Source organism: Nyctibius grandis, chromosome Z, assembly GCF_013368605.1.
Source record: "Nyctibius grandis isolate bNycGra1 chromosome Z, bNycGra1.pri, whole genome shotgun sequence".
Classification (NCBI taxonomy): Eukaryota; Metazoa; Chordata; class Aves; order Nyctibiiformes; family Nyctibiidae; genus Nyctibius; species Nyctibius grandis.
Window position 1 is genome coordinate 71,628,159 of NC_090695.1, and position 26,132 is coordinate 71,654,290.

General features: G+C 49.1%; 2 protein-coding genes across 2 annotated transcripts in view; one reads left to right on the forward strand and one right to left on the reverse strand.

Moving 5' to 3' along the window:
• The window catches only part of ELP1 (elongator acetyltransferase complex subunit 1), a 36,696-nt gene extending 35,583 nt beyond the window's left edge, over positions 1 to 1,113 (reverse strand). The window contains exon 1 of the mRNA XM_068422816.1: positions 917 to 1,113. Coding sequence (XP_068278917.1) covers positions 917 to 1,066 — 150 coding nt within the window. The 5' untranslated portion in view covers positions 1,067 to 1,113. The remainder of the gene's footprint in view (positions 1 to 916) is intronic.
• A 5,421-nt stretch (positions 1,114 to 6,534) lies between these two features.
• On the forward strand, positions 6,535 to 25,763 carry TBC1D2 (TBC1 domain family member 2). The gene is made up of 13 exons (XM_068422695.1): positions 6,535 to 6,942; positions 9,012 to 9,144; positions 10,072 to 10,213; positions 12,313 to 12,449; positions 13,072 to 13,259; positions 14,194 to 14,580; positions 15,429 to 15,539; positions 17,164 to 17,351; positions 18,363 to 18,833; positions 19,897 to 20,017; positions 22,511 to 22,696; positions 24,350 to 24,471; positions 25,170 to 25,763. Exons 1-13 carry the CDS (start codon positions 6,535 to 6,537, stop codon positions 25,369 to 25,371), a joined length of 2,796 nt encoding a protein of 931 aa, XP_068278796.1. The 3' UTR covers positions 25,372 to 25,763.
• Positions 25,764 to 26,132: the final 369 nt, after the last annotated feature.

The following is a 26,132-nucleotide window of genomic DNA, read 5'->3' on the forward strand; positions in this document are numbered from 1 at the left end:
AAAGTGCTAGACAGACAATGAGAAAACTCACACAAGGAAGCAAATAATAAATGGCAATACTACAACTTTCAATTTTTCTTGCTAATGATCTTTCAACCTCCTTTTCACACTTCTCCACATAGTGTCAACATTAAGAGGCAAATGGGTAGCTGCTTAAAGTTTCCCAATACTTTTAATGGCTTATTCAGACTTTACAGACACACCATAAAAAAAATTCAAAGGAAAACCATTTGGATGTGCATTCAGGTACAGCAAACCAAAGAAGTTGTAGCTAAAACAGCAACCCAGCCCTAACAGGAATTCATGGCCCAGCAGCATTTTTTTTCTTTAACTATATGTTGGGGTTTTTCCACCCCCCCTCCATGGTTTCAAAAGCTTCCTCATGTATTCTTCACTATCCCTTTTCTTGTTTGCTTGTTTTGCAAGCTGCGTCTCTGACGCAACTGTTCGATGGATCATGCTTAAGACTAAACCAGAGGAAGGACTCCTGTCAAATACAACCACCCTCCTGGTGGCAGACTATCATTTCAAAAGCACAGCAAATCACTAAGGTCACAGCGCAGCCTCACAGCCAACTGCCCAGGCACCACGAGGCAGCATCAAGCGGTGGCCGGGAGCAGCAGGAGGCTCTAAGACCCCGCAAACGCCGCTACAAAGAGCGAGCCCTGTCAGAGGGCAGCCGCGACCCGCCCAGAGCCGAGCTCCCGGCAGGCACCGACGCGCTCCCGCTGACGGAGGCCCAAACTCTTTATTCCAGCCTTGCCACCGGCGGACCAGAGCCACCCCTAACAACACGTCCGCAGCGATGCGCGAGAGCCGACAGGCACCGGCACCCTGCCCCGAAGCCACAGCCCTGTCCCGAGCCTGACAGCGACAAGAGGGTGCGGCTCCCGGTGCGCCCGGTGGCGGCTCTCACCGAGTCCCCGTCGGGGCCCAGCTCCAGAAGGCCGTGCTGGGAGCCCACGAAGACCGTGCCGGGCTCGGCGCTGACGCAGAAGCACTGCGGGGTGCCCGGGGCGGCGGCGGAGCGGCGCCCGCCGGTCCGCAGTAGCCGCAGGTTCCTCATGGCGGAGGGATGCCCGGCAGTGCCGCGCTGCTCACGGCACCGCCATTTCCTCCGCGGGCGGAGGCAACGGCGCATGCGCTGACCGCAAGCGCAGGCGCAGTCCGCGTACAGCTCAGGGAGCGCATGCGCAGCCCGACGCAGGCGCAGTACGCCGAGAGCGCACGTGCAGGCCGCTTGCGCAGGCGCGGTCCGGCGTGGCTGGTTCCTTACAGAGGCGGGAGCGCAGACCCCTCTAGGCCCGGGCGCCGGCATCTGTAGGTCTGCATCGCGGCCTAGCACCAAACCCTTCCCAAGGGTTCCTGGAGGCATCAGAGCCTCCCTGGCGCGGGCTGGGGGGGACTGCTACCGGAAGATGCCGTGCAGGGTAATGCTGCCAGCGCCAGGCCGAGCTGGCCGTGTCGCCTGTGTTCGGTGCAGATCGCTTACTGTCACATGCTGCTCCTGTCAGGTTGTCACCGAAATCGGGAATAAAACTCCTTAACACCGGGTTTTAGCATTAACGAGCAGGCATTACTCTATTCGGCCGAGGGACACGGGGGATCACTCCACCTAACGTCCACCTAGAGACAAAAGCACACTCATTATGTACATTATAGAAAAAGGAATATTCATACAAGTCCCGAGAAAAGCCGGCCTATTCTAAGAAACCTTATGTATATGCTAATACATTATGTAACCCTTTGCACATGTGTCCTAAATTGGGGAAGGGTCTCTGGTGATTGTAATCCCTCCATAGTGATGCTGTCTGCTGTATGACTCTGCTTCTGTGCAAGTGTGGTTGACGCCTTTACGTTGACATATGCAGGTGGCTCCAAATAAAAGATACTGTTATTGATACCAGACCGTGTAGCAACGGTTTAGCAAGAGTAGGCCTCAGAGTAGGCTCTAAAAGGCCTGCTCTGTGTTACCTTTACACAGAATCAACCTTCCTGTCAGTAATTTTCCTTTCAGCTAGAATGACAGAGAATAACAGTATCTTCTGAAGCAAACTGCATGTTTTCTAGATAGAGTCTGCTTATGGGACTGATAACAGTGTTATAGTCGTCAATGATTCTTGCTGGCGCTTAGTCTTAGAAAATCCAAGGTCTCTGTTAAATTCCTTGCTAATTATAAAGAAGGGACAAAGACAAACGGGACTGTGAAAAACAACTTTGTGATGTCTAAATTAACTTGATTCACAAACTCTGGCGCCAGAGGAGAGATAAGTTCAGTGAGAACCAGAACAATATCTTCTCCTTGAGGTCGCCTGCACTTGTAAACAAGAAGCCTTTCTGCATACCATTCCCACCAATACCTCAGTGATAACTATTAACTTCGAGTGTTATCAGTCCTAGAAGCGGACACTGTCTGCAAAACATGCAGTTAGCTTCAGAAAGTGCAGTTATTTTAGCTGAAAGGAAAATTACTAAAAAGAAGATTGGTTCTGTTCAAAAGTTACACAAAGCGGGCCTTTTAGGGCCTACTTTGAGGCCTACTTTTACTAAACCATCTGGTATCAAGGTCTCTTGCTGAGCCCCTCCCTGCGCATCTCCCCTGGCCTGCTGTGGCACAGGTGGCTGTGCAGGGTGAAGGGCTGGCGCTTTTTTCCCCTGTCAGACTGGGACCCTTGCAGAGCAGACGGGTCTGTAGTGGCAGCCCCGCCCTGCTCCTCCTGCACTGCCTTTGCTGCTGGTCCTACAACCACCTACCTTTTGTGAGTCAGGCAGCGCATGCTGGGTCTGGAAGTGGCGTGGGGTTGTGGTTTAGACAACAAAACCAGTGCTTTGTCTTTTCACCAGCTTAGTTCCCTGTGTGGTTGCATATGCCTGTGTCAGTGATAGGGTATAAGGTAACACTGGGAGCAGGATGGTTATTTTGCAGCCATGCTGGTACTAACCAGTTGAGGAACTCCAGATGAGACTTCTAAGGCACTTCCAGGGCAGCCTACAGGTAGACAGGCCAGTGCTGCCCTGTTAACACCCTTTTTGGCACATTCTGTCTTCTCCCTCCAGCTGCAGCCGAGGGGGAGGAAAAGGAAGCTCAGGCTTCAGAGGGGAGAAGGGCTTCAAAAAACTGCAGGGATAGCCTTCACATTTTACCCTTTTGCCTAGTGGAGCTAGATCCAGTCTAATGGCCAACCGCTGTGCAAGCGAATTTGGGTCAAATCAGTTTTGACTGTGGAAATGGGTAGAGTTTGCATGCTCTAAGCAGCTTCATGCATGCTAGAGTTTGGGAGGTTAGCCCAGTGGAAGGATGGGCCACTGGACATCTGTACAGTTTTGCCTCTTGCTCCTTAGGTACTAAACTTGGTTGAAGCTGGTGATAAAACTCGGTAAAACCGGCTAAACTCAGAGAGGGGTTTCTTCAGAACAAGGGAAATGAGTCATATCATCAAGGTCCATCTGTTGCTGCATGCAGAGAAAGTCAAAGCCGCACAGACTCCTTGTCCTGGGGACAGGGCGTAAGAAGTGCCTCCCCAGGCCAGCCCAGCGTCCGCCCGGCCCCGCCGGGCCCGGCAGCACTGGCTGGAGGAGAGGCAGCTGCCAGAGAGTGTGCGAGCCTGGCCGTGCTGTGTGCCCCGTCCCCCTGTGCTCCCTGGGACCTGCGCCGCTGGGTTAGGGCAGTCTCTCACACCCCAGTTTCCTGCACTGCCTCTTTCAGAGGCTTCTTCAGGAGTCGGCCTAGACCCTTTGGCCCAGCTTGATCCTACCAGCCCCGGATCTCTTGTGGCACCAGGTACCACCCACCGTTTTTACCGCGTGACACTGGTTTGCCGTACCCGATTTGCCCCCGCTGGCTGCACGGCCGTGGCTCCCGCGCTGTGGGGCCGGTGAGCAGCGGGTCTGCAGCCGCCGCCCCGGCGGTTGTGCAGGTGAGGGGCACATCCCTCCGAGCAGATGGGACCTGCGGGTCCCCTCCAGCCGTGACCCGTCCCGCTCTCCCTGCGCCGCATCGCCCCTGCCAATCACCTTCTTCCCGATACCCGGCTGAAATGCCCTTTTTTTGATTATTTTTCCCTCGGCTGCAACCGGCTTCCCCCGCCTCGCACCCCTCCTGCTCCGCTCCCTCGTCCCTGCCCGCGCCCCGCCCTGCCGGGCCCCGCCGCCGGCCCGGCTCGGCAGACAGCGCGGGCGGCGGCCGGGGCGGCCGGGGCAGCCGGTGCGGCTGGAGCGGGTACCCCCGATCGGGGCTGCGGCTCCCCGCACCACCTCCCCCGCCCCGCCCCAAGCCCGGCGCCGAGGTCCCCCCGCCCCGGACTGGGCGGTACAAGTGGTGCCAGGGTCCGGTGGCCGTGGCGCCGGGCAGCGCAGGCCTGTGCCAGGCTCCGGCAGCCTTCGCTGGGTGGCAGCTGGCTTGGGAGGCGCTTCTGCGGCGCTGGGGGAGGCACAGGGGGGGCTGCCTTGGGCTGCTCACGCCAGCAGCTCCGGAAAGGCCTGTGCAGGGTTCACCCTGATCTTTTTTTCATTGGTGAGCCAGTGTCAGAGCTGCTTTCAGCTAAATATCTCTTTCAGGCAGTTCCCAGGGAGCGACTGGACCGAAGGAAATTTGAGGCAAAAGCCCCTCTTCTCTTGCTGTTGGATTTGTTTTGGAGGCTGTGGTTACCTGCTTGGTGGTACCTGCAGCAGTAACTCTACACCAGCAGATGGTGACTTCCATGGGCATCTCTCCACTTCTGTTAGAGGTGAGATCTTCTCCTCTAGAGTGCTTTGCAATGCAGATCTGACATGGCTCCTTATAACTTGGTGCTTGAACCCAAAATGCTTACTTGATCCCGTTCAGGGTGTGGATCCATGGACCACCATGGTGGCAAGAGGTAGAACTGTTATGGAGTCTTCAGATGGTTCAGGCGGTCCATGTGCTGGTACTACCATAAAAGCCCCAGGGTCTGTTAGGGACAGTTGAGACGTCTTCTTCCTCCTGATGATGGTTCCTTTGTGCCAGGCAGAATTAGTTTGGTAATGAAACTTTTGGGTGTTTCAGAAGCTTAACTGAGGCAGCACCTTCCTGAAGGGTCCTTGTTCTGGCATTTGCGAATGCGTTCAGCAGCAGGATCCATGGTGTCAGGGGAGTGAACTAAATGAAGTTCAGTAACTGTCCAGAAAGAGTGAACATTATCTGTAGTTATCTAAAAAGCTAATGTGGGAACAGGAGGGGACAGCAATAAATGTGATGGGGCTTAGCCAGTGCTAGGATGGGTAAGCTGCCTTTCAGTCGTAAGTGTAAGTTTTTCCTAAGAGTGTGAGCTTGGGCAACATCTCTGTGTGCTCCATTGAGTTAATCTGCATTGACCTGTTGTCATACAGCTGCCTTCATGTTCAAGTTTTGTGTCTGTGGTTGGATTCCCACTAACTTAACACTGCAACAGTTTATTTGCTTACATATTTGCTTCAGATACATTAGTGTCTGGATTGAAGTCTCTGGTAGTCTTTTCGTTTATTGATCTTTAAACCATGTTTTTACTTAAGAAAAAAAAATGCAAGAAATTACTTAGAGGTATTTTTCTGGAGTGTTGTTAGCTTTCTTTATACAAGGGCCATGGGTGTCTGCAGCTCTGAGTGAAAAATCACACCTGCTATATGGTTAAGCTCTTGAAAAATCACCATCCTTGCATATGATCAAAATTCATCTAAATGTGGACCTGACTAGCTGGCTATGGCTTTGAAGTCAGCCCCTTCTCTGAGAGGGAAGTTGGGCTAGAGATCTCCACAGATCCCTTCCAGCCTTATTTTTCTATTTTTCTCTTGCACATTGCATTCCTCTTGGGAACCCAGCAAGTTACTTTGGCCACTGAGCAACCAAGTCTCATTTCAAGGATCGCAGAATTACTTTCTCTGATGCATAATCCATCATACGAGGCCTACTGTGTGGAGACCTAACACATGGCATGCAGGCTTTTTAACAGCAATCCTCAACCGACACAAATGATTTATAACGATGCTGCGTAAGGCTGGATTTTTCTCCAGACACCATGTTTTAAAATACTAGCTGAACATTCAGTCGAAATGCCAGGGTACACTTATGTGAAGTCCCTTGACCGGAGTATGTGCCTCGTAGAGCTTGTTATCTTGCTGTGTTTTCTGCAACTGTTACTTAACATGGTTATCTGTGGCTTCAAATGCCCTGGTTGTTGCTATTGATTTGGTAGGCCCACAGACTGTACTTATTTTTCACTCAAGAGATTGTGGTGCGGCTTCTTGGCTGCTAGTCCAGGCTACTTTAGGAATGGAAAAGGGAGAAAACAGATATATAGAGGTCATCTGAGCCGAGCAAGGCAGGCAGCAATGACCAAAAGTAGAAGTCTGAGACCTTGGCTGGGCAGTTTGAAAGCTATGAAATGTTTTTTGTCATATGCCAGACCTCAGCTTATTCCTCCTTTTTCATTTGCTGCAGGTTCTGTAACAATGATGATGTAGTCAGGATCTGCTGTTACGTATTTACCTAGAGAATTTCCTGTTTCAATCTGATTGTGAGTATATTTCCTGAAAGAGATGAAAAAAGGACCAAAAAGCGGAGCTTGTCCCCTTGCTGCTCCAGACCGTTTAGTGGAATCAAATCCAAACAATAACAGCAGCGATGGAGCCTCAGCAAAAGAGAAAGACATGCTTTCCTCGTCTGGAGAACTGGAAAACATACAGCTCAAACCCAGCAGAGAACCATCCAGAAAAAAACTCTGTGGCTATTTAAATAAGCTGGGCATCAAGGGGCCAATCAAGACCTGGAAGTCTCGCTGGTTCTTTTACGATGAAAACAAATGTCATTTACTGTACTACAGAACTGCACAGGACATCAACCCTTTGGGGTCTATCGATCTCTCCAGCGCCAGCTTTGACTGCAAGGTGGAAAATGGGGAAGGGGTTTTTGAGATCAGAACACCGAGCAGAGTTTTTACGTTGAAGGTAAGGGGCAGCAACTTCTTGTGGGGGCTGTTATGAAACATTCCCAATCAGGACAAACACATCTCTGCTAAGATACTTCTTAGCTTGAGTTTCACGTTAGTCTTCCCAGCCTGGACTGTTACCATTTGGACCTAAATTACTTGCATTATTTTGGCAAGACTGGGACTCCATTACCTGTGAGGTGTCCATTGTTTAACAGAATAAGAGTAAAAACTGAACTGAGTGCTGAATTAAAATCATTGAGGAGTCCTGCAGTCCACATGTAATTTGATGAACAGAAATGAGCTCCCCTGTCTAAAATGGTTTGCTCCAGCAGGAACCTTTGCTAGATTTTTGTCTTGGTGAAAATTGCTATTAAGAAGCTCTGTGGGTGATTCCTGGCTAAAATAATGGTGACATTTCTGCTTACCCTTGGAGCATAGTAAACCAAAAAACATTTAAAATGAGGTCAGCGGTCCACTGAGGTTGTTACTAAGGCCATGCTGAAGATTTAATTTGTCCTCCCAAATCAATGTTAGGAACAGAGGATATAGCATAGGCTTGACACAGCTGGCCTTTATTTCTGCTGACTTCGTCAGTGAAGTGGTGGTCAGCCCTTCACAGAATCACAGAATCACAGAATGTTAGGGATTGGAAGGGACCTCGAAAGATCATCTAGTCCAATCCCCCTGCCGGGGCAGGATTGCCTAGACCATATCATGCAGGAACGCGTCCAGGTGGGTTTTGAATGTCTCCAGAGAAGGAGACTCCACAACCTCTCTGGGCAGCCTGTTCCAGTGTTCGGTCACCCTCACCGTAAAGAAGTTTTTCCTCATATTTATGTGGAACCTCCTGTGTTCCAGCTTGCACCCATTGCCCCTTGTCCTGTCAAGGGATATCACTGAGAAGAGCCTGGCTCCATCCTCATGACACTTGCCCTTTACATATCTATAAACATTAATGAGTTCACCCCTCAGTCTCCTCTTCTCCAAGCTAAAGAGACCCAGCTCCCTCGGCCTCTCCTCATAAGGGAGATGTTCCACTCCCTTAATCATCTTCGTGGCTCTGCGCTGGACTCTCTCTAGCAGTTCCCTGTCCTTCTTGAACCGAGGGGCCCAGAACTGGACACAATATTCCAGATGCGGCCTCACCAGGGCAGAGTAGAGGGGGAGGAGAACCTCTCTTGACCTGCTAACCACACCGCTTCTAATACAGCCCAGGATGCCATTGGCCTTCTTGGCCACAAGGGCACATTGCTGGCTCATGGTCATCCTGTTGTCCCCTAGGACCCCCAGGTCCCTTTCCCCTATGCTGCTCTCCAACAGGTCTGCCCCCAACTTGTACTGGTACATGGGGTTGTTCTTGCCCAGATGCAGGACTCTACACTTGCCCTTGTTATATTTCATTAAATTTCTCCCCGCCCAACTCTCCAGCCTGTCCAGGTCTCTCTGAATGGCTGCGCAGCCTTCCGGTGTGTCAGCCACTCCTCCCAGTTTTGTGTCATCAGCGAACTTGCTGACAGTGCACTCTAATCCCTCATCCAAGTCATTAATGAATATATTGAATAGAACTGGTCCCAGTACCGACCCTTGAGGGACTCCGCTAGACACAGGCCTCCGACTGGACTCTGTTCCGTTGACCACCACTCTCTGGCTTCTTTCCTTCAGCCAGTTCACAATCCACCTCACTACCCGATCATCCAGACCACACTTCCTCAGTTTATCTGCGAGGATGCTGTGGGAGACCGTGTCAAATGCTTTACTGAAATCGAGATAGACCACATCCACAGCTTTACCATCATCTATCCACCGGGTTACATCCTCATAAAAGGCTATCAAGTTGGTTAAGCATGACTTCCCCTTGGTGAAGCCATGCTGAGTGCCCCTAATGATCCCCCTATCCTTGATGTGCCTAGAGACAGCACCAAGAACAAGTTGTTCCATCACCTTTCCGGGGATGGAGGTGAGGCTGACCGGTCTATAGTTACCCGGGTCCTCCTTCTTGCCTTTTTTGAAGACTGGAGTGACATATCCCTTCAGGATATGTCTCATGCTGATGAGATTACTCCCCTTCCTGTTTTGTTGTGTTAGGCTATCAGCAAACAGGCAATGATGTACTGGCTGCAACAGCTACAAATGAGACGATGGGAATTTTGCAACGCTCAGAGCGGATTTCCTGTGGGCAGCTCCCAGCTTGTGAATGAACCTCTGGCTCGCAGCACAAGTAGGTGTCGCGTTTGTCAGCCTTTCTTTTGCTTTCAGCCCCCCAGTGATGAATGGTGCTCCTCATCTGTAAGTGGGCAGAGATTTTGGCCAGGTTTTAAAATGCAGGTGCCAATTATCAATGCTTGGTCAGTGTTTGGAACTTCTGGCCTTATTATGGATGAATGTGTATGGGCTGTCTCCTAATCCACAGCATGTGGTTGGAGATGCTTGGGTATCTTATAATCATGAATTCCCTCCTGATTTTCCTCATGCACGTGAGGGGTGCACATTTGGTATATCCCCTTCCTCTTGTGAGGCCTGTGAAATTTACAGCAAGCAAGTTCTTTTTTTTCATCAGTGGTGGGATGAAGATGTGCACTTCTAGCAGTGGGAGTACACAGGCTGGTGGATCAGGGGAGGGCACAAGCAGGGTGTCTACCTATTTAGTTATGACTAGATGCGCATTTTGTTTGAAACAAATAACCTCTCCCTAGTAAGTGTCGGCTCTAAAATGTTCTGGCACCTTGGTGCCTTGGCATTTTGCTACATCAGGCGATAATTTGGTAACAAACCATGTTTGTGGAGTGTTATCTGCACGTTAAAACTATCAAACACTCTTTGGGATGGGGGAAAAGAACAACAGCTCCCTTCCTTATTCCTTTAGGCAGTTCAAGTTTGATTGTTTAGGGTTAGTCATTCTCATATACAAATAGTTTAAGTCACTTGATTGTCCTTGAATAGATGACTCTATTTGTACATGAAACCTTCTGTAATTTGACCTAAAATGAAGGAAACCTGCTCTGCTGTCCTTGTTCCACCTGGTCTGTTGAACATGTAATGTACCTGTCGTAAAATGTTGTAGCTGTCAAGTTACATGAAGGAGCCAAAGTCCAATGGAATTTTGTCTTGCTCAGTTGCTTCTGTGTCCTGGTTTGTTTTTACGTAGACGTTGTTGACAATGAAGACTTTCTGCCTCCGGTGAAAACGCCAACAGAAGCAGTGGGTTTAAAGGCAGCGTCTTTGCCTGCACCCCAAACATCTACTGCTTTGCAGAACATCTCCCTTAAGCACCCTTGGACAGAGATACAGTAAGTGCACGAGGAGAGCCGCAGCGTGGTTGACATGCTCACCTGCCACTTTGTGCCTTCCTTGCCTGTCACACATTGTGTGAAATGGGACTCTTGCCTAGGTGGAAGAACCAGGAAGCAGCTTTTTGAAGGATATTCCAGGCAAAAGTAAACTTCTTGCCAGAGGGTCTTTCCCGTCGCCCTGTTCCAATGCATTTCACATCATCTGGTTCTCTTAGCAAAGATCCTTGTGTCAGACCCAGGGCTTGGTTATGCTTCCTTCAGTGTAGGTAGTGGTTTGCATGCCTACTGCGATGCGTCTGCACATCACTCTTGGAAGGGCATGTGTGCAGGTTGAGCTGTACTCTGTAGTCTAGTGATAGAAGCCCATTAGCACTTTCCAGTGGTTTCAGAGGACCTTGAATGTAGTGCACTCTCTAAAGCAGGAACTCCGGCACTTGAGCCTGTAACATGGCCGGACACTGCAGAGCTTGCTACTCCTTGCTGAGTTTCAAGTATGTGAATATTCCCACTGCCTACAATGATGCTGCTATCTGCAGTTGCAACATGTAGCTCCATCAGGGCTACAGGTTACAAGTCTTGGGCAGTTACAGATGCACAAAGACAACCCTCACCTGTATTTCCTTAAGTGTGTCCTAGTAACTTATTTGCGTATAACTGAAAATGTGTAAGTGGCCACAGGTGTGGTAGGTAGCCTGGCACCTGCCAGGTGTGTTTGTTGGAGAGGTTGGCTGTAGTTTTTTACCACCCCTACTGTGGCTACAATCTGATGCCAAAAGGAAGAAAGATCCCCATGGGACCAGAGAGGCTCAGAATCAGCTGTACTATTTTGCAGGCTATGCATTCTCTCCTCCACTTTCATTAAAAATAATATGATCATATCTCCTTCCCCGTCCCCAGCCTTGCTTTTGCTAGCTCGAATAACAATTGCCTCTTTTCAGCATCAAATGGTATTGCTCCTCTGGTTCTGTGAACATTTCTTCAGGCATTATCAGGCTGGGTCTCCATGAGCATAGTGTGTCTGGTTTCAGCTAAGTTCATCAAATCCCTGAGCTGCTGCTGTCTCAGAGGAAAACCAAAGTGCAGCATGAGGTAGAGAATAGTAGGAAAGCTGCACTGGATGAGTGCCAGCTGCAGACTACAGGGAGTGAAGGTCTATTGATCTTATGTGCCAATATGTTCCCCGAGTTCAGAAATGTCTGCTTTTCTGCTGTGAAGCCTTACAGTAACAAGGCAAGAGGAGAACGATATCTAAATGCCAACTTCATTTACAGTTTTGTAGATCTCAAAACAAGGAGCTTGTTTTGTTTTAGTTGATGGACAACACAGGAGGAGAAGGGAAAAGACCTGTACAGAGATAGGCAACTGTCTCACTTTCCTGTATAGGTTTTACCAAAAATACTTGTGCATTTGTGGTTCTGCATCATGCTGTAAAGTAATTTCTTAGCTCTTCTGTCAATATCTGATAGCAGCAGCTGTAACAAACTGTTTCTGGGTCTGGTTACAATTTTATGCCTGAATCTCTTTACTGCATCAAAGTCTATTGAGTTTGTTGTGGCAAGGTTATTAAATGTGGTTAAGAGCACAGGACCTGTGGCTGCTTCAGATGTGATCAGTGTAGCAGTGTTGGCTCTGCTGTAGATAGCTGAGCTTTTCTTGGCACCTGGGGATTTCCGTAGTGAGCTAAGGAAAGGGAAGGAGGGAGAGGTGGAAGGAAGGAGGAGGAGGAGAGGGAGGGAGAGAGGGAAGAGAGGAAGAAAGGGATGTGGTTGGTCTACTGTTACCTTTGATCCCTCTGTCCAGCCTGATCCATTTGTGTACAGGGCTCAAGCACATGGGGAAAGATCTCCAGCTGATTTACATTGCTGTGCTGGTCCTGATTTTGTGGCACCTCCCCGATTTACACTGGTTACAATCTTGCTCCCCTCAGATCTACGAGTGCCGTGAACGGTTCATTTTCTCAGCACCTCAAGGAGATAGGTTTTGGGAGGAGTGGTGGGAGATGAGAGGTGAGGCATTGAACGGTTTGAATATGCACTGACTGCAGTGATCATGACTTCTCCTGTTCACTAGGCTGTCTTGATCTCTTCTCATTTCAGAAACACTGTCTACAATATTTGTGGCTCAAAGCAGCTCTGGAGGAACAGTGGGAATGTCTTTACCTTCAGTGAATTCCAGGAGCATCCGGAGAACGTGAATGAGGAGCAGGAGGCAGAAGTGGAGGCAGGGTGTGCAGGTGCTTGTTACTGAGCTGTGTGAGCTGGTCTGAGTATGATGCCTTCTAGCAGGGAGCCAGACTTAGCAGGAAATGGAAGGAAAGGGTGGCAAGTCGCCATGGGACATGAAAGCTCTATCACATTGTCTCAGGTCCCTTCCGGTGCTGTTGGCACAAGACTGACTCTTTTGGCTCTGCTTCAGGCTGCATCTGTCTGTGTCCTACCTCTGGAACCTTCTGCAGAGGCAAAAATACCATCCATGGTGCCAGCCCATACTGGTATTTTTTTGAGGTAGAAGTTAAATTGCTACACGGTCACAGGCTAAGCTCAGCAGCTCCACTGCATGCTTGGGATGTTACCTTTCCACAACGGTAACTTGCATTTGCTGTGTGCAGGATAGATGGGTGGAGTGCAAGGTGGCTTAACCAGTACCATAAAACATCACGGCTTTGTTTATTCTGTGAGTACCTGTGTCTGATCTCCACTGTCTGTGCTTCAACCGTGTGGATTCCAGCAGGTCAATTTTCCTTGTCCTGTGTGTTGGTCTTCTCTGCTGAGCTGTTGTGAGTGCCCCCGATAGCAAGATCCGGGAGTCCATAGTAGCAACCCAATTCTGTGTAAATTAACCCTATTTCCCTTCAGTTGAGGAGGGGATCCCACAAGATGGAAGGATGGAGTCCAGGCTGAACTGGGTTAGGAAAGCCAGGTGGATGAACAGTGGCTTCCCAGGCTTGCCTGAAGAACTGTCCAGGGACAGGAACCCAATGGATAAAGTGAGTGTCTTGCAGCAACGGATCCTGACACTCACAGAGGAAATCAAGTCACAGAAGGTGAGTGTGGCAAAGAGTCTGCTGCTTCTGGTGTAAAACAAATGCAAGTGTGCTCTGCCGGTGTCTTGCTGGTGCATCTCTATTGCTCAGTGAATGTACGAAGTACAGTCCCGAATATGTTCCATGACACTGGCAGGAACTGCCAGGCTGAGTCATGCTGTTAACAGCAGGTCATTCTTTTTGAACAGTGATCCACCATTAAGAGGTGATTTGTCTGTAGAAGTCAGTGCATGGGTCACTGCAAGGGCTGTCTCTCCTGAATGGTACTGTTCTTCACAAGCATGGAGCAATGCCAGGCTCTCCACTAATGGTGCTGGCAGCTCTTCCAGCAGAAGAGGCAGGAGAGCCAGGTCCCGTGGTGGGCAATCAGTTGCATCCCTGATTTGCTTCCTTAAATGTCTGAGATGGCAGAGCCTGAATCAGCAGCATGTTGCTGGGGCAAGCTTTTGTGCCTTCATGTGGGATGGAGTGAGGGAGGACTCTGGCAGAGGGGAGGTTAAAATGGATACAGCAGCTTCCTTCTGGTAGCACAGACAGATAGATGCAGACTGCATTATTTATCTCCCTCCTATTTTACCACACTGCTGACCAGATTTCCAGCTTCTCTGGTCTCTGCTGGGCCTCCCAAGAAGGATGACTGTAGAAAGTCAGAATTCAGACAGTGTGATCAGCAGTTTGTCTGTTAGCAGTCCACCTAAAGTCAAGTCATCTGTGGCCTGCTGCAGAGACCTTTCAGGCCCAGCTCTGAAAGCAGAGCTGCTCTACTGAGGAAGCACTGCGATTTCAAGATTGCTGCATTCAGTTCTGCTTCTGAAAGGAGTCAAGATCCTGAGGACCTTTCACTGTTCACTCATTACAGATTGGGTCTGTGCTGTCCATGCTGCCATTGCCCTGGGCAGCACTGTGATGTAATGGTTTTGCATTCCCTTTTCAGGAGCTGGTTAAACTTCTCCACAAAGCTCTGGAGGCAGCCCAGCAGGAGAAGCGAGTATCTAGCATGTATCTCACTGCAGCAGAAGATAAGGACAGGCTGGAGCTGGTGCGCCACAAAGTGAGACAAATTGCAGATCTCACCAGTCGACTGGAAGCTCTTGAGCAAGAAAAGAAGGAACTGGAGCAGATACTGACTCTGAGAGACAGCCACATCCAGGAACTCAAGGAGCACGTGCAGCTTCTGATGGAGAAGAACCACGCCAAACAGGAAGTCATCATGGCCTTGACGGAGCAGATGGCCCGAGAGCTCTCTGACCCCCTGCAAGAAGCCAACACTATCACTGCAGAGACATTGTATAAGCAGCAGGAGGAGATCGAACACCTGAAGGTGTGTGAGATGGCACTGGTCATTTAGGGGTTCCCATTTCTGTGCCCTCTAGTTCAGTGGGAGGGTGTTCCTTGTGGGAAGCACAGAATATACTTCTCCTAGTTGCTCCATCTGACTCCAAAACAGAAGCAGGCCGGAAGGGGCTCACTTGATCCCAATAGGGTGCTCAAAAGCGTCTGAGTCAGTTTCAGCTTCGGCTCAGAGCCTGTTTTGTTTGACTTCATGTCCCCATTCAATGCCTGCCGTTTTCTTTGCTCTTCTTTTGTTTCACAACTGCAGTTTCACTTACTGCCTTCACTAGCTTTGTTCCTCTGTGTTTCCCTCTTGCAAACAGTTTCCCAATACGTCTTTGTTTTTTTTTTCAAATCCAGCCCGTAGTATGTCACTATATGCACAGTTATAATGACCAGTTAGCATGGGATGGAGAATTTCCAAAAGAGCCACTTACTGCATTGTGGGAGAGTGTTTGTTTTTGCTGCCAGCCATGGGGCTGAGATTTGTGTCAGTTTTTAAAAAAACAGAACAAACCACATATATTCTTCATTTTATTTAGGTGCTTCTCCAGATTTATATCACCCGGATGTCTCTGTGTTTTCTAAGCATGTACATGCAGTGCACTTACCATTTTCAAGTGTATTGTTTATGCATGACACTTCTATTTAATGCTGTGCCTTCATTTCCTTTGTCGGCAATATTTGTCCTGGGGAGTCCTGTCTTCTCCCCAGAACACAAAATTGTTGAGATATTTTCTTGTTCTTAACACAGTCTACACTTGAGTTCCCTGAACTGGGAGGGGATTCCAGGCCACTCAAGAACTTTCCTTGTGTGCCTGTTTTGCTTCATGGCAGGATGATATTGATGCATACAAAACCCAGAACCAATTTCTCAACTCAGAGATCCACCAGGTTACTCGACTGTGGACAAGCGTTGCTGAGAACGAAAAAGCCCTTCTGATGAAGGTAAGGCAAAATTACTTTTTTTTTTCCTTGGTGAAAGCTGTTACTGATTTCTTTCCAAAGTCGACACTGGAGTGGATTTTGGCCCAAAACACACCAGGGATAAGCTTTCTTCCCAGTGTGTTTTTTTAGTGTGACCTTTTTTCCTGCTTTGTGTTGTTCCCAAATTAGACATGATCTTTCTCATTGTCAATGAAAGTAAAATACCTGCAAAGCTCAGTCTTAGGAATGCTGAAACTTAACCCAGATTTCTGCATTTGAGCTATGATTTTGGATGCAAATAAAAAGCAACACTATGTGTAGGGAATCAGAAAATCTTCCTGAGAGTTGGCAGAGTGACTGAGCCATGGCTCCATCTAGTCTTGATTTCTGTACCAGGTTTGGCACTGCCAAGTGGCAGCACTCTCAGGTCCTGCAGCTAGATCAGAGTTCTTATGTTTTCTTAAGCTCTGTTTTTATTTCTGGCCTCGTAAGTGTGCATGACCTGGTTACTCTCCAACTTGTCTAATCCTACCTTCTGGTCCTGAACCACTTCCCCAGGCTGGTGGTGTGTGGTGGCATTTTTTCTGTGGGTTTTCCCTGGGTTTTACTTTCATGGGTTTTAAGGTATGTCTCCACAGTCTTGGATTCTGGAACAGGGCAAAAAGCTGCTTCTGAAGTGTTATTGCCATTCTTACATCTGTTCGCTTTCTAGTCCTTTGAAACCCTTACTACCTCCTGACTTACTGCCCTTCTCTGATCCTGAAACTGCCATAACCTTCAGAAAGGAAGTAGCAGACCAACATGCTCAATGTGAGGCAAAATGCTGGTTAAAGTGGTAGTACAACAGTATCCCATGCTCCTTTCTGTCCCCTCTGTATGCAGCCTAGTTCTCTCTGTGGTTTCTGTTTTGTTTGTTTTCAACTGCTGCTTCCCACTGAGCAGGAGTCTTCATTAAGCTTCCTGTGAGATATTGGGTGAGTCTTGTCACCTGTGTGGCCTCAGTTCCCCACTTGTGGAATGGGGATAACAGTTATCGTTCATTTTTTCTGCTTTGTGCACCCAGGAGTGTGGTCAGGGACTGTCCTGCAGTTTGAACTCAGTTGGGCTTCCTATGCTTGAGAAATGTTGTGCTCCAGTGCCATGGGACTGGGATTGCTGAGGGGCATGTGGTCACCTTGTCTGTGGTGCTGCTGTGTATCCTGAAAATGGTATGATCATAGTTCAATCCCAGGAACGGTGTGTTTTGTCAGGATACAGCTCAATGTGGGGTAGAGAACTTGTCTGAGGGGCAGGGAAAAAGCCAGTAGAGAACTCAGCTGCAGTGGTGCCTCTTTGGTTGTGTCCTGAGCCCAGCTGGCTGCAGTATGGCCATCTACTCATGCAGTGCAGTAGCTAAAGCAGGTGATACTGTAGTAGGTCTCTCACTCAACAAGCAACTTCTGTTGCATGCTAGCTACTGCAGCTTGTGCTTGTTCATAGACCACGGTGATTCATTTATGGTTGCAGTTCCACTGCTGGATGTATTTTCTGGGGCTTTGCTGTTCAAGAGTCTTCACTTTATGTGCAGACCAGGCCACTAGAGAAAACTGGCAATGTGGGAAGAACCATTAATGAGCCAGCTCATTCCCTCTTGTTTCCCCATCAGTGTGCCTGCCTGCAAGCACAAAACTGCCAGATGGAGAGCAAGTACCTGACAGTCTTGCGGAAGCTGCAGGAAGCTGTGCCTGGCCTGCCCAGCTCCCATGCTGAGTTGGTGAGGAACCTCATCCAGGAAGCACTACAGTGGGATGTGAAGGAAGAAGCAGAAGACGGTTTTAACCTGAACCCTGTAAGGTAAGGGGCAAGAGCATGGGGATATTCACACCCCATGTGGGGTGTGAATATCCCCATGTGGCGGACAGTATGGCAGTGACAACAGCCATGGTGTGCCTGGGAGGTAAACACTGGACATGAGGATAAACTCCTGTAGGAGAGGAGGCCAGCTAGGAGGTGGGGGATCTCCATCCTTTGGGATTTTCTAGTCCCAGCCATACAAAACCCCTGTGCCCTGTTCTAGTGCTGAGGGTAATCCTGCAGTGAAGGGGGGCTAGGCTGGAGGCCTCCAGAGAGCCTTGCCACCAGTACTGCTGGGGTCATTGCATTTGTCTTTATGCTTTCCTGCCCAGTTAGTGCCCCAGTTCTGTAGCAGTTTCCATTTCATCTGGTTGGTCAGACTTGCAGGTTCTCCAGGTAGCTTTGGAGAGGAGACCCCAAGGCCAGGCTTGTTCTCTCTGTCAAAAATACAATATCTTACAACTACCCCAGCCTGTGGACTGATGATGTACAAACTCAGTGAGCTGTACTGTCAGCGCTCCTGGTGTTTTCCGATCAGTAGGAGATTTGCATTGTGTACAGGGAGGCATCAGAAGGAATTGTGAATCTCTCTTCTTTGGTCTGATGCCCCAAAGCGTTTGCAGTCCCTTGCTACAGAACTGTCTCTGCACTAGGACATGGCAGGGAGAAGGTATGCAGGTTGAGCTAGATACTCCCTTAGGGGCAGGGGAGCAGGCGAGGTGAGAGAGATCTGATGAGGTTGGGCTGTAGCTCAGAGCAAAGTTATACTTGAATTCATGTGTGTATGCCATTGCTGCAGGCTCTCATTTGTCTTCAGGGCTGTGGGGCAGAGGGCATGGCAGGCTCCCATATGCAGCTGCCAGAGAAGGGAAGGGGGATTACCTGTGCTCCAGCACGGGTGACAGGAACCTAGCAGCAGGCTGTAGTTGGCATGGCCCCAAGCAGTGAGTGGCCCTTGGTGCAGGCACCAGCACTGTCCTTTGAACAAACCTCTGCCTTGTGTCCCTCCAGTGAGTATGATGAGTATGGGTTTATGACTGTACCTGACTATGAAGTTGAGGACTGGAAACTTCTGGCCAAAATCCAAGCGCTGGAGATAAAGTCCAACAACCTGCGGAGCCAGGAAGTAGTGGAGAAGCCCCTCCGTGACAGGTGGAACAGCGTTGGGGAGCTGAGCCCTTCTGCAGAGCTGAAGAGCCTGATCCGAAGTGGCATTCCAGTGGAGCATCGGCAACGGGTCTGGAGGTGGATTGTCAGCCGGCACTGCAGCCATCTGCCTGACCACTACCAGCGCCTGTTACGGCAGAGCAAGAGCACCGAACACCCTGCCTGCCGGCAGATTGAGCTTGACCTGCCCCGCACACTGACCAACAACAAACATTTTTCCTCTCCCACCTCTCAGCTCATCCCCAAGCTCCGGAGGGTGTTGCTGGCATTCTCCTGGCACAATCCTGCCATTGGATACTGCCAGGGACTAAACAGGTGAGGAGCCATGTATGCTGCTTCTTCATGGGATAGAACTGAGAAGGTGTAGACACATACTCTAGGTAACCCCAGGCTCCTGCCTCTCTAGAGTTCTGTCCTGGCTCTAGTTATTTTCCTGCACAATTCTGTATTTGATGTCCTGTTGCTGAGATCAAGCAAGCAGCAGGATGCACTAGTTCGGCATCTCCATAGTTACAGAATAGGAAGGAGCAACTATAGAAGGTAGAGTGAGGCAGTCCCAGAATAACAGCGTGATGCTGAGCCTGAATTTCTAAGTCTTAATGTGCTCAGCAGAACAGCCTGGTGATTCCCCTTTTTGCTGAGAAGAGTTGGAGGAAATGTTGGGAAGTGTTAGAGATGAGGGAGCTGCAGCAAATGTCATGAGAAGAGACTGAGGAAACTGGGGTTTTTCTGTCTGGAGAAGAGAAGATTCAGGGAATCTAAAAGCTTCTATCACTTCCCAAAGAAGGCTCTAAGAAAGATAAAACCAGACTTCTTAGAAGTGTGCCACCAAGCAAAAAAGGAACCGGACACTAGCTGCAAGAAGGGAATTTCTGGTTGGACCTTTTCACATCAGGAAAGCCTGTGTAGCCTATTCCTGTTGTTCTTTGGATGGTCTTCAGAAAGACATTTTCCACTCTACAGAGCCCTTGATGTTAGATACCATCTTTCCAGTCTGGCTGAAAGGGGTAAGTCAGAGCTAAAGAGGGTAAGGGCTGTAGAGGAATGTAGACAAAATCAGCACACTGGTAACATCAGCAGATCTACAGAACATCCCGTTAGCTGGGGAGTCTGGCTTTGTCACACCAGTTCTGTATTTGATGCTTCCTGTTTGCTGCCAGAGGCAGACAGGAAAGAAAATCACAGCCCCATGGTTCCTTCAGAAACCCACAGAACAGTTTACTTGCCTCTCTGACGAACTGTCCTACCACGTTTGGTGTTTCTGATGCTCATGGAGCTAGAGACATGCCAAGAGGAATCTTGGATTCTCCAGTTCCTGTGCTGGCCTGTGTCTCCTCCTGCAGTGTTGCATTGCCTCACCATGTCTTGTCCATCACAGATTGGCAGCTGTTGCCCTCCTGGTCCTGGAAGATGAGGAAAGTGCTTTCTGGTGCCTAGTCCATATTGTGGAGAACCTAATGCCAGCAGACTACTACAGTGACACACTGCTAACATCACAGGTAAGCTGGGCACCCTCACATCTGCTTGGACTCTGGTACAGTGATTTACAGTAAAGGTTTAAAAGCAAGCAGTCAACTTGCAGTGTGTTTGATTTCTCACAGGACAGTGATACCACCTTGCAATCCCTTCCATTGCAGAGGTGTGGTAGACTTGAGAGTACAAAGTCATTACACATATAGGAGCAAAATTGATCCCCAGCCGTAGAAAACTGCACACCACTCCTGAGTAATCACTTGAAGGTCAGGTTAGTCAGAAGAAAGGTGCTCATTAATTGCACAGTTACTTATTTTAAGGAGGGCCTAGTAGAGGTAAAGCAGCAAACTCTGACATGTGTACAACTTAAGTATGAAGAAGGCACCATTCTGCAGCCCTTCAGATCTTTCTTTGGAAACTGCACCCTATTTTTGGAGTGCCATGTGCAGATGGAAGAAAATACTGAGATTTTTATATTCACTGTACTTGCCTCAGTTCATGATCAAATACAGTGTTAGTTCTGGCTTTGGGGTTCCCTGCAGATCAGAAAGCCTTCTGGCCATTTGATGTAAAATGTTGTTCTGTGAGTTACATACCCTGCTGGTTCAAAGTCGCTGGATTTCAAGGTTTTCAGGATGTGTTGTCTTGTATCAGATATAGTATGTCCTCCCAGGCAGGCACAGAGCCAAGATAAATCCCATATAGTTCAATGGAATTGTAATTGTGTGCCCATATCACCCACACCCAGCAGTGCCCTGTTTAGTGAGCCTGGCCGTGACCTTGGTGTCTTTATTGTGTGTGGTCCTTTCAGAGAGAAGAGGGTTGTATCCATGGGGCCACAATAGAGGAGGCTACAAGCATCAGTAGCTGAAGGTGACTGATTGTGCCACTGAATTGGCTGTGACTAATGTTTACTGGGACAGTGGTTTGCTGGTGGAAAGGCCAACCCACAGAGTAGGGAAGCAGCCAAATCACTGTGCAGATAGCAAAATGTCTATCTGGAGCAGGTAGTGTTAGCTGTGAGATTTAATAGGCAGCACTCAATACTAGATGTGTGAGCCGACACAGGCAGGACGCAGGAACAGCCACAAGACCACGGATAAAATACAAAGAGCAAATTTATTCCCATTACCTCGCAAACCGGGGGATCTCCGAAGCAGCACCTGGGGCAGGGGCACACAAGTGGTGACGCAGGCACCGCGGAGCTCAGTTCCTGCTAGAGACAGCGAGAGATTCCGGGCCTGCTGCTTTCGCCTGTATATTAGGGGTTTCTTGCAGACGGCAGTTTTCCACTGTGCTTTGATCTTTCTCACAGCAGGGCAGGAATCTCAGGCATGAACAATTAGGTGCCTCTGAGTCTTATCACAGGCCTATGTTATCTGAATGCAGATGTTCTACTTGTCCAGCACACAAGACTAAACAATAGTTACTAGTATGATATATGTGTTTTTTGACACCCCAGGTGCAAGTCACTTGAGCATGTTTACAGTCCTCCTCGCCAATCTTCCATTATATTCCCACACTTGACAAATAGTGATTGACGGGGAAAACATGGCAGACTGAAGGCACAGAGGCTCCCCTACATTTGGTGAGAAAAGACTGTCAGCTGAGGCATCCTTTTTTAGAAAGACTTCCTGACCTTATGGTTGGTCTCTGAAAGTCTAGCCAAGACCCACATAAAGAGGAAGGTCTAGGGTGATGCTGCTTTGTGCGTTGGCTTGATAAAGTGAAAGCTCTGAATTGGCTGGAAAACTTAACGTTTAGCTCTTGCAGTTTTTAAAGACCAAGCATATCACATCTGGTTTGTACCACTGTGCCACAGCTAAGCTGGGGCTGTAGTATGATATGGCATAGGAGAAGACCTAACCATGATCTTGCTCCTTTGTACTTCCCTTCATAAAACCACGGCTTCCCTGAGATGAAGCCTTTATAAACCTGGGTCAAGGATCTCACCAACTGCATTTCTGTGTCTCAGCTGATGCAACCAGAAGCAGAGCACAGACTGTATTCGGACCACAAAGAGAAGCTAAGTGAGAAGATCAGGTCCTGCTTGCGAAGTCAGAGGGATTCTAGGTGTTTATTCTGTTGGGCCATGTGCAGTCATTCAGACTTGGACAGGTTTTAATCCCTGTCATTCAACTGGATGCTCATGACATCACAGAAAATCCCACTAAGACCAACGTGGGAAGATGTAGCAGCATTTTCCTGCTTGACCTTGAGGTTGGGAAGAAATATGATACTTTGAGTGAGAAGACTGTATGTATCTCTGTTTGTGTCTTGTCCCTGTTTCAGCTCCACACCTTGCACTGGGTACAGCGTACAAGTATACTGCTCAGTAATTTTGAAAGGTCGGGAGACAAAGGATGCTCTGCTCTTCCTAGGGTATGGTTAGGCTAGAAGGCAGCACCAGTGATTACCGTGGCATGCGTGGGCCACTGTCCTGTTGCACTGCTCCTATCCTCCAACACCAGGACTGCTCTTGTCTAGGACTTAATTGTTTTCTTTTTTGTCACCTTTAGGTAGATCAGAGAGTCTTCAAAGACTTCTTGTCAGAGAAGCTACCTCGCCTCATGGCTCATTTTGAGCAGTATTGGATTGATGTCTCACTCATCACCTTCAATTGGTTTCTGGTGGCCTTTGTGGACAGCCTGGTCAGCGACATCCTCCTGCGAGTGTGGGATGCCTTCTTGTATGAGGGAACTAAGGTGCAACTCTCAGTCTAGGCCTTCCTCCCATCTGCACCACCTCTGTGACATGATAGCAGGGCGATGGATGTGCACATGTGTCAAAGAGATGTGGGGTTGAGGCTCTTTTCATATCCTGCCTGTTTGGTGGGGTACCTCGATGCCTCCCAGCCTCTGTGTTGTCTGTGTACTTGCTGCTGGTAGGCAGACCTAGTCCCTGATACTGTGCACAGCATCCCAGGCACTTTTTAGCAGGTAGTGCTGTATGAAACAGCTCTCTGACAGGCCATGGCATCTTCTGATCTGTGACCCAGACATAGCTGAGGGTATGACAGATACAGGGAGCAGAAGATGGGCAGAGAGTTAGTATCTGAAAACATGAGTCTTGCATTGCCCCTGTGCATAACGAGAACTGGAGAACCCTTGCGAAATCCCTGTGGGGTCCTTTTGGAGGACCTGGTATGCTCTGGGGTTGTAAATTAGCTTACAGAGGGTCATTCTCCTGGGATTAGCTGTATGCTTCTTTAGGCCTGCCCTAATGCAGCCTGTTGAGAGCAGGAGAAGCTCAGTGTCCAGCCTCTACTGCAGTGTCTAGCGGAGTCCCTCAAGGGCTGGTACTGGGACCAGTTCTATTCAATATATTCATTAATGACTTGGATGAGGGATTAGAGTGCGCTGTCAGCAAGTTCGCTGATGACACCAAACTGGGAGGAGTGGCTGAGACACCGGAAGGCTGCGCAGCCATTCAGAGGGACCTAGACAGGCTGGAGAGTTGGGTGGGGAGAAACTTAATGAAATATAACAAGAGCAAGTGTAGAGTCCTGCATCTGGGCAAGAACAACCCCATGTATGAGTACAAGTTGGGGACAGACCTGTTGGAGAGCAGCGTAGGGGAAAGGGACCTGGGGGTCCTAGTGGACAACAGGATGACCATGAGCCAGCAATGTGCCCTTGTGGCCAAGAAGGCCAATGGCATCCTGGGCTGTATTAGAAGGGGTGTGGTTAGCAGGTCAAGAGAGGTTCTCCTCCCCCTCTACTCTGCCCTGGTGAGGCCGCATCTGGAATATTGTGTCCATTTCTGGGCCTCTCAGTTCAAGAAGGACAGGGAACTGCTAGAGAGAGTCCAGCGCAGAGCCACGAAGATGATTAAGGGGGTGGAACATCTCCCTTATGAGGAGAGGCCGAGGGAGCTGAGTCTCTTTAGCTTGGAGAAGAGGAGACTGAGGGGTGACCTCATTAATGTTTATAATGTAAAGGGCAAGTGTCATGAGGATGGAGCCAGGCTCTTCTCAGTGACATCCCTTGACAGGACAAGGGGCAATGGGTGCAAGCTGGAACACAGGAGGTTCCACATAAATATGAGGAAAAACTTCTTTACGGTGAGGGTGACCGAACACTGGAACAGGCTGCCCAGAGAGGTTGTGGAGTCTCCTTCTCTGGAGACATTCAAAACCCGCCTGGACGCGTTCCTGCGTGACATGATCTAGATAATCCTGCTCCGGCAGAGGGATTGGACTAGATGATCTTTCGAGGTCCCTTCCAATCCCTAACATTCTGTGATTCTGTGATTCTGTGATTCTGTGCTGTGTGCCCCACCCCCTATTTTACACCAAGAGGGCCTGGTCCCTCAAATGCCTAAGACTTTGTCAACTCAAATGCCTTTCCATCCTCCAGGTCATTTTCCGCTATGCTCTTGCGATTTTTAAATACAACGAGGAGGAAATCCTAAGAATTCATGACAGTGTGGAGATCTACCAGTACCTACGCTTTTTCACGAGAATGATCGTGGATGGCAGGTAGGACTGTTTGTTGTAGACAACCTTCCGTCCTGCATTTGTACTTGCTTGCCTGTTAGGTCAGCCTAAAAAGAGTTGTGACCAGTCTGTTAAAGAGAGATGCATGCGCTTTGGCAGGTCCGTGGGACATGGATCAGTTTGTCTCTTTTTGACTTTCCCTTCATGATGTTACTTAAAGTCTTTTTGGCTCGGACAAAGGCATATGCTACAGCAGAGCAGGCCACAAAGTCTGGGCCAGCCTTTTTTTTGGAGCAGCTGGAGCTTGTGCTGCCACTTGCTGGGTTTCTCTCAGCTGTAGTTGGGGTATTTGGGAACACAGCACCATTCCCAATCTTTAATGGCAACATGTGCCTGAGAGGAAGACTTCTGTGATCAGAAGAGCTCAGCATCGGAATATTCCTCCCCCAGGGGCCATCAGAATTGGCATCTGATCCACCGTCTCCTGACTGGAGGCTGCACACTGGTACCTTAAAAGGTAGTGTGGTGTAAGGCTCTTTAAAGCGTTGCTTGGGTTGGTGTTTGTGTGAGGAAGAATTGCCTGTGATTCCTTTAAGACTCTGCTGCTTGGTGACTTTTGAGCTCAGAGAACTGAAATCTGAGGCCCTACTCTTTGCTTACCCCAGGATGTACTTGGCTATCTGTTACCATCTGTTACCAGCCAGTAAACTAGTTCACCAGACCTGTCTTTTCCATCGTAGGAAGCTGATGAACATTGCCTTCAATGACTTAAACCCCTTCCCCATGAAACTGCTGAGGAACCGGCGGTCAATGCACAGGGAAGAGCTGGAGGCAGAGCTGTGCGAGCTGGAACAGATCAAGGCGGCCTATGTAAAAGAGAGAGCAGAGCAGGGGCCTCAGGACCTGAAGGAGGTTGTTAGTGAAGAGGAAGAAGAGATTTAACAAAAACAAGAGCTCCTCATCACTTCCCTCCTGCCTTGTAGAAGGTCTTCAGTAGCAACTGTCTGTAAGAGATGGAGCAGAGTGGGAAAGGTGGTCACAGCAGGAGTTCATCTGCCCCAGGAAGCAAGGCTGTAGGTATAGGACCATTTGGGGACCAAGCCAGACTAATGGGTTGTCAAAGGAGTTTTATCCTCTTCTGTACTTCTCCCCATTCAGCCCACCCTGTCCTGGGCAGTTCAGGATTACAGCTGGAGGTCCATAGGAAAAAACAGTTGTGGTACCATGACAGAAGTTGACATGGTACAAAAGGCCTGGCCAAGCAGGGCTTTTCTGCCTTTTCTGATGGAAGCTTGAAAGAGGTCATTATGTACAAGTAAAATCACTGGAAATAATGAACCGAGAGCAGTCCCTCATTGGTACCTAAAGCTTCTGAATTGGTCTGGAAGGAAACCTATTCTTTGAAGGCATGGTGCCTTCAGTGGCTAGCCTGCCAGGAGAGTGTGTGTTTAACATTGCAGTTTCTGAGTCATGACACTGTCTCCAGATGGTGTTGGGCCTTAGGAAGTCCTGGGAGATGGAGGTCATCTTACCATGGGACTCAGGCTGAGACAAGTGAAATGGGTTGTGGGAAAGCAGAGTTGCCTCTCCAGTTTATTTTGGTTCCTGTGGAAGTCCATGGGAGCACAAGGTGTGTCTCCCTGCCTGGCTGGGAAATGCTGGGAGCTACCTCTCCTCTTTGGCTATCTTTGAGCAGAGCTACC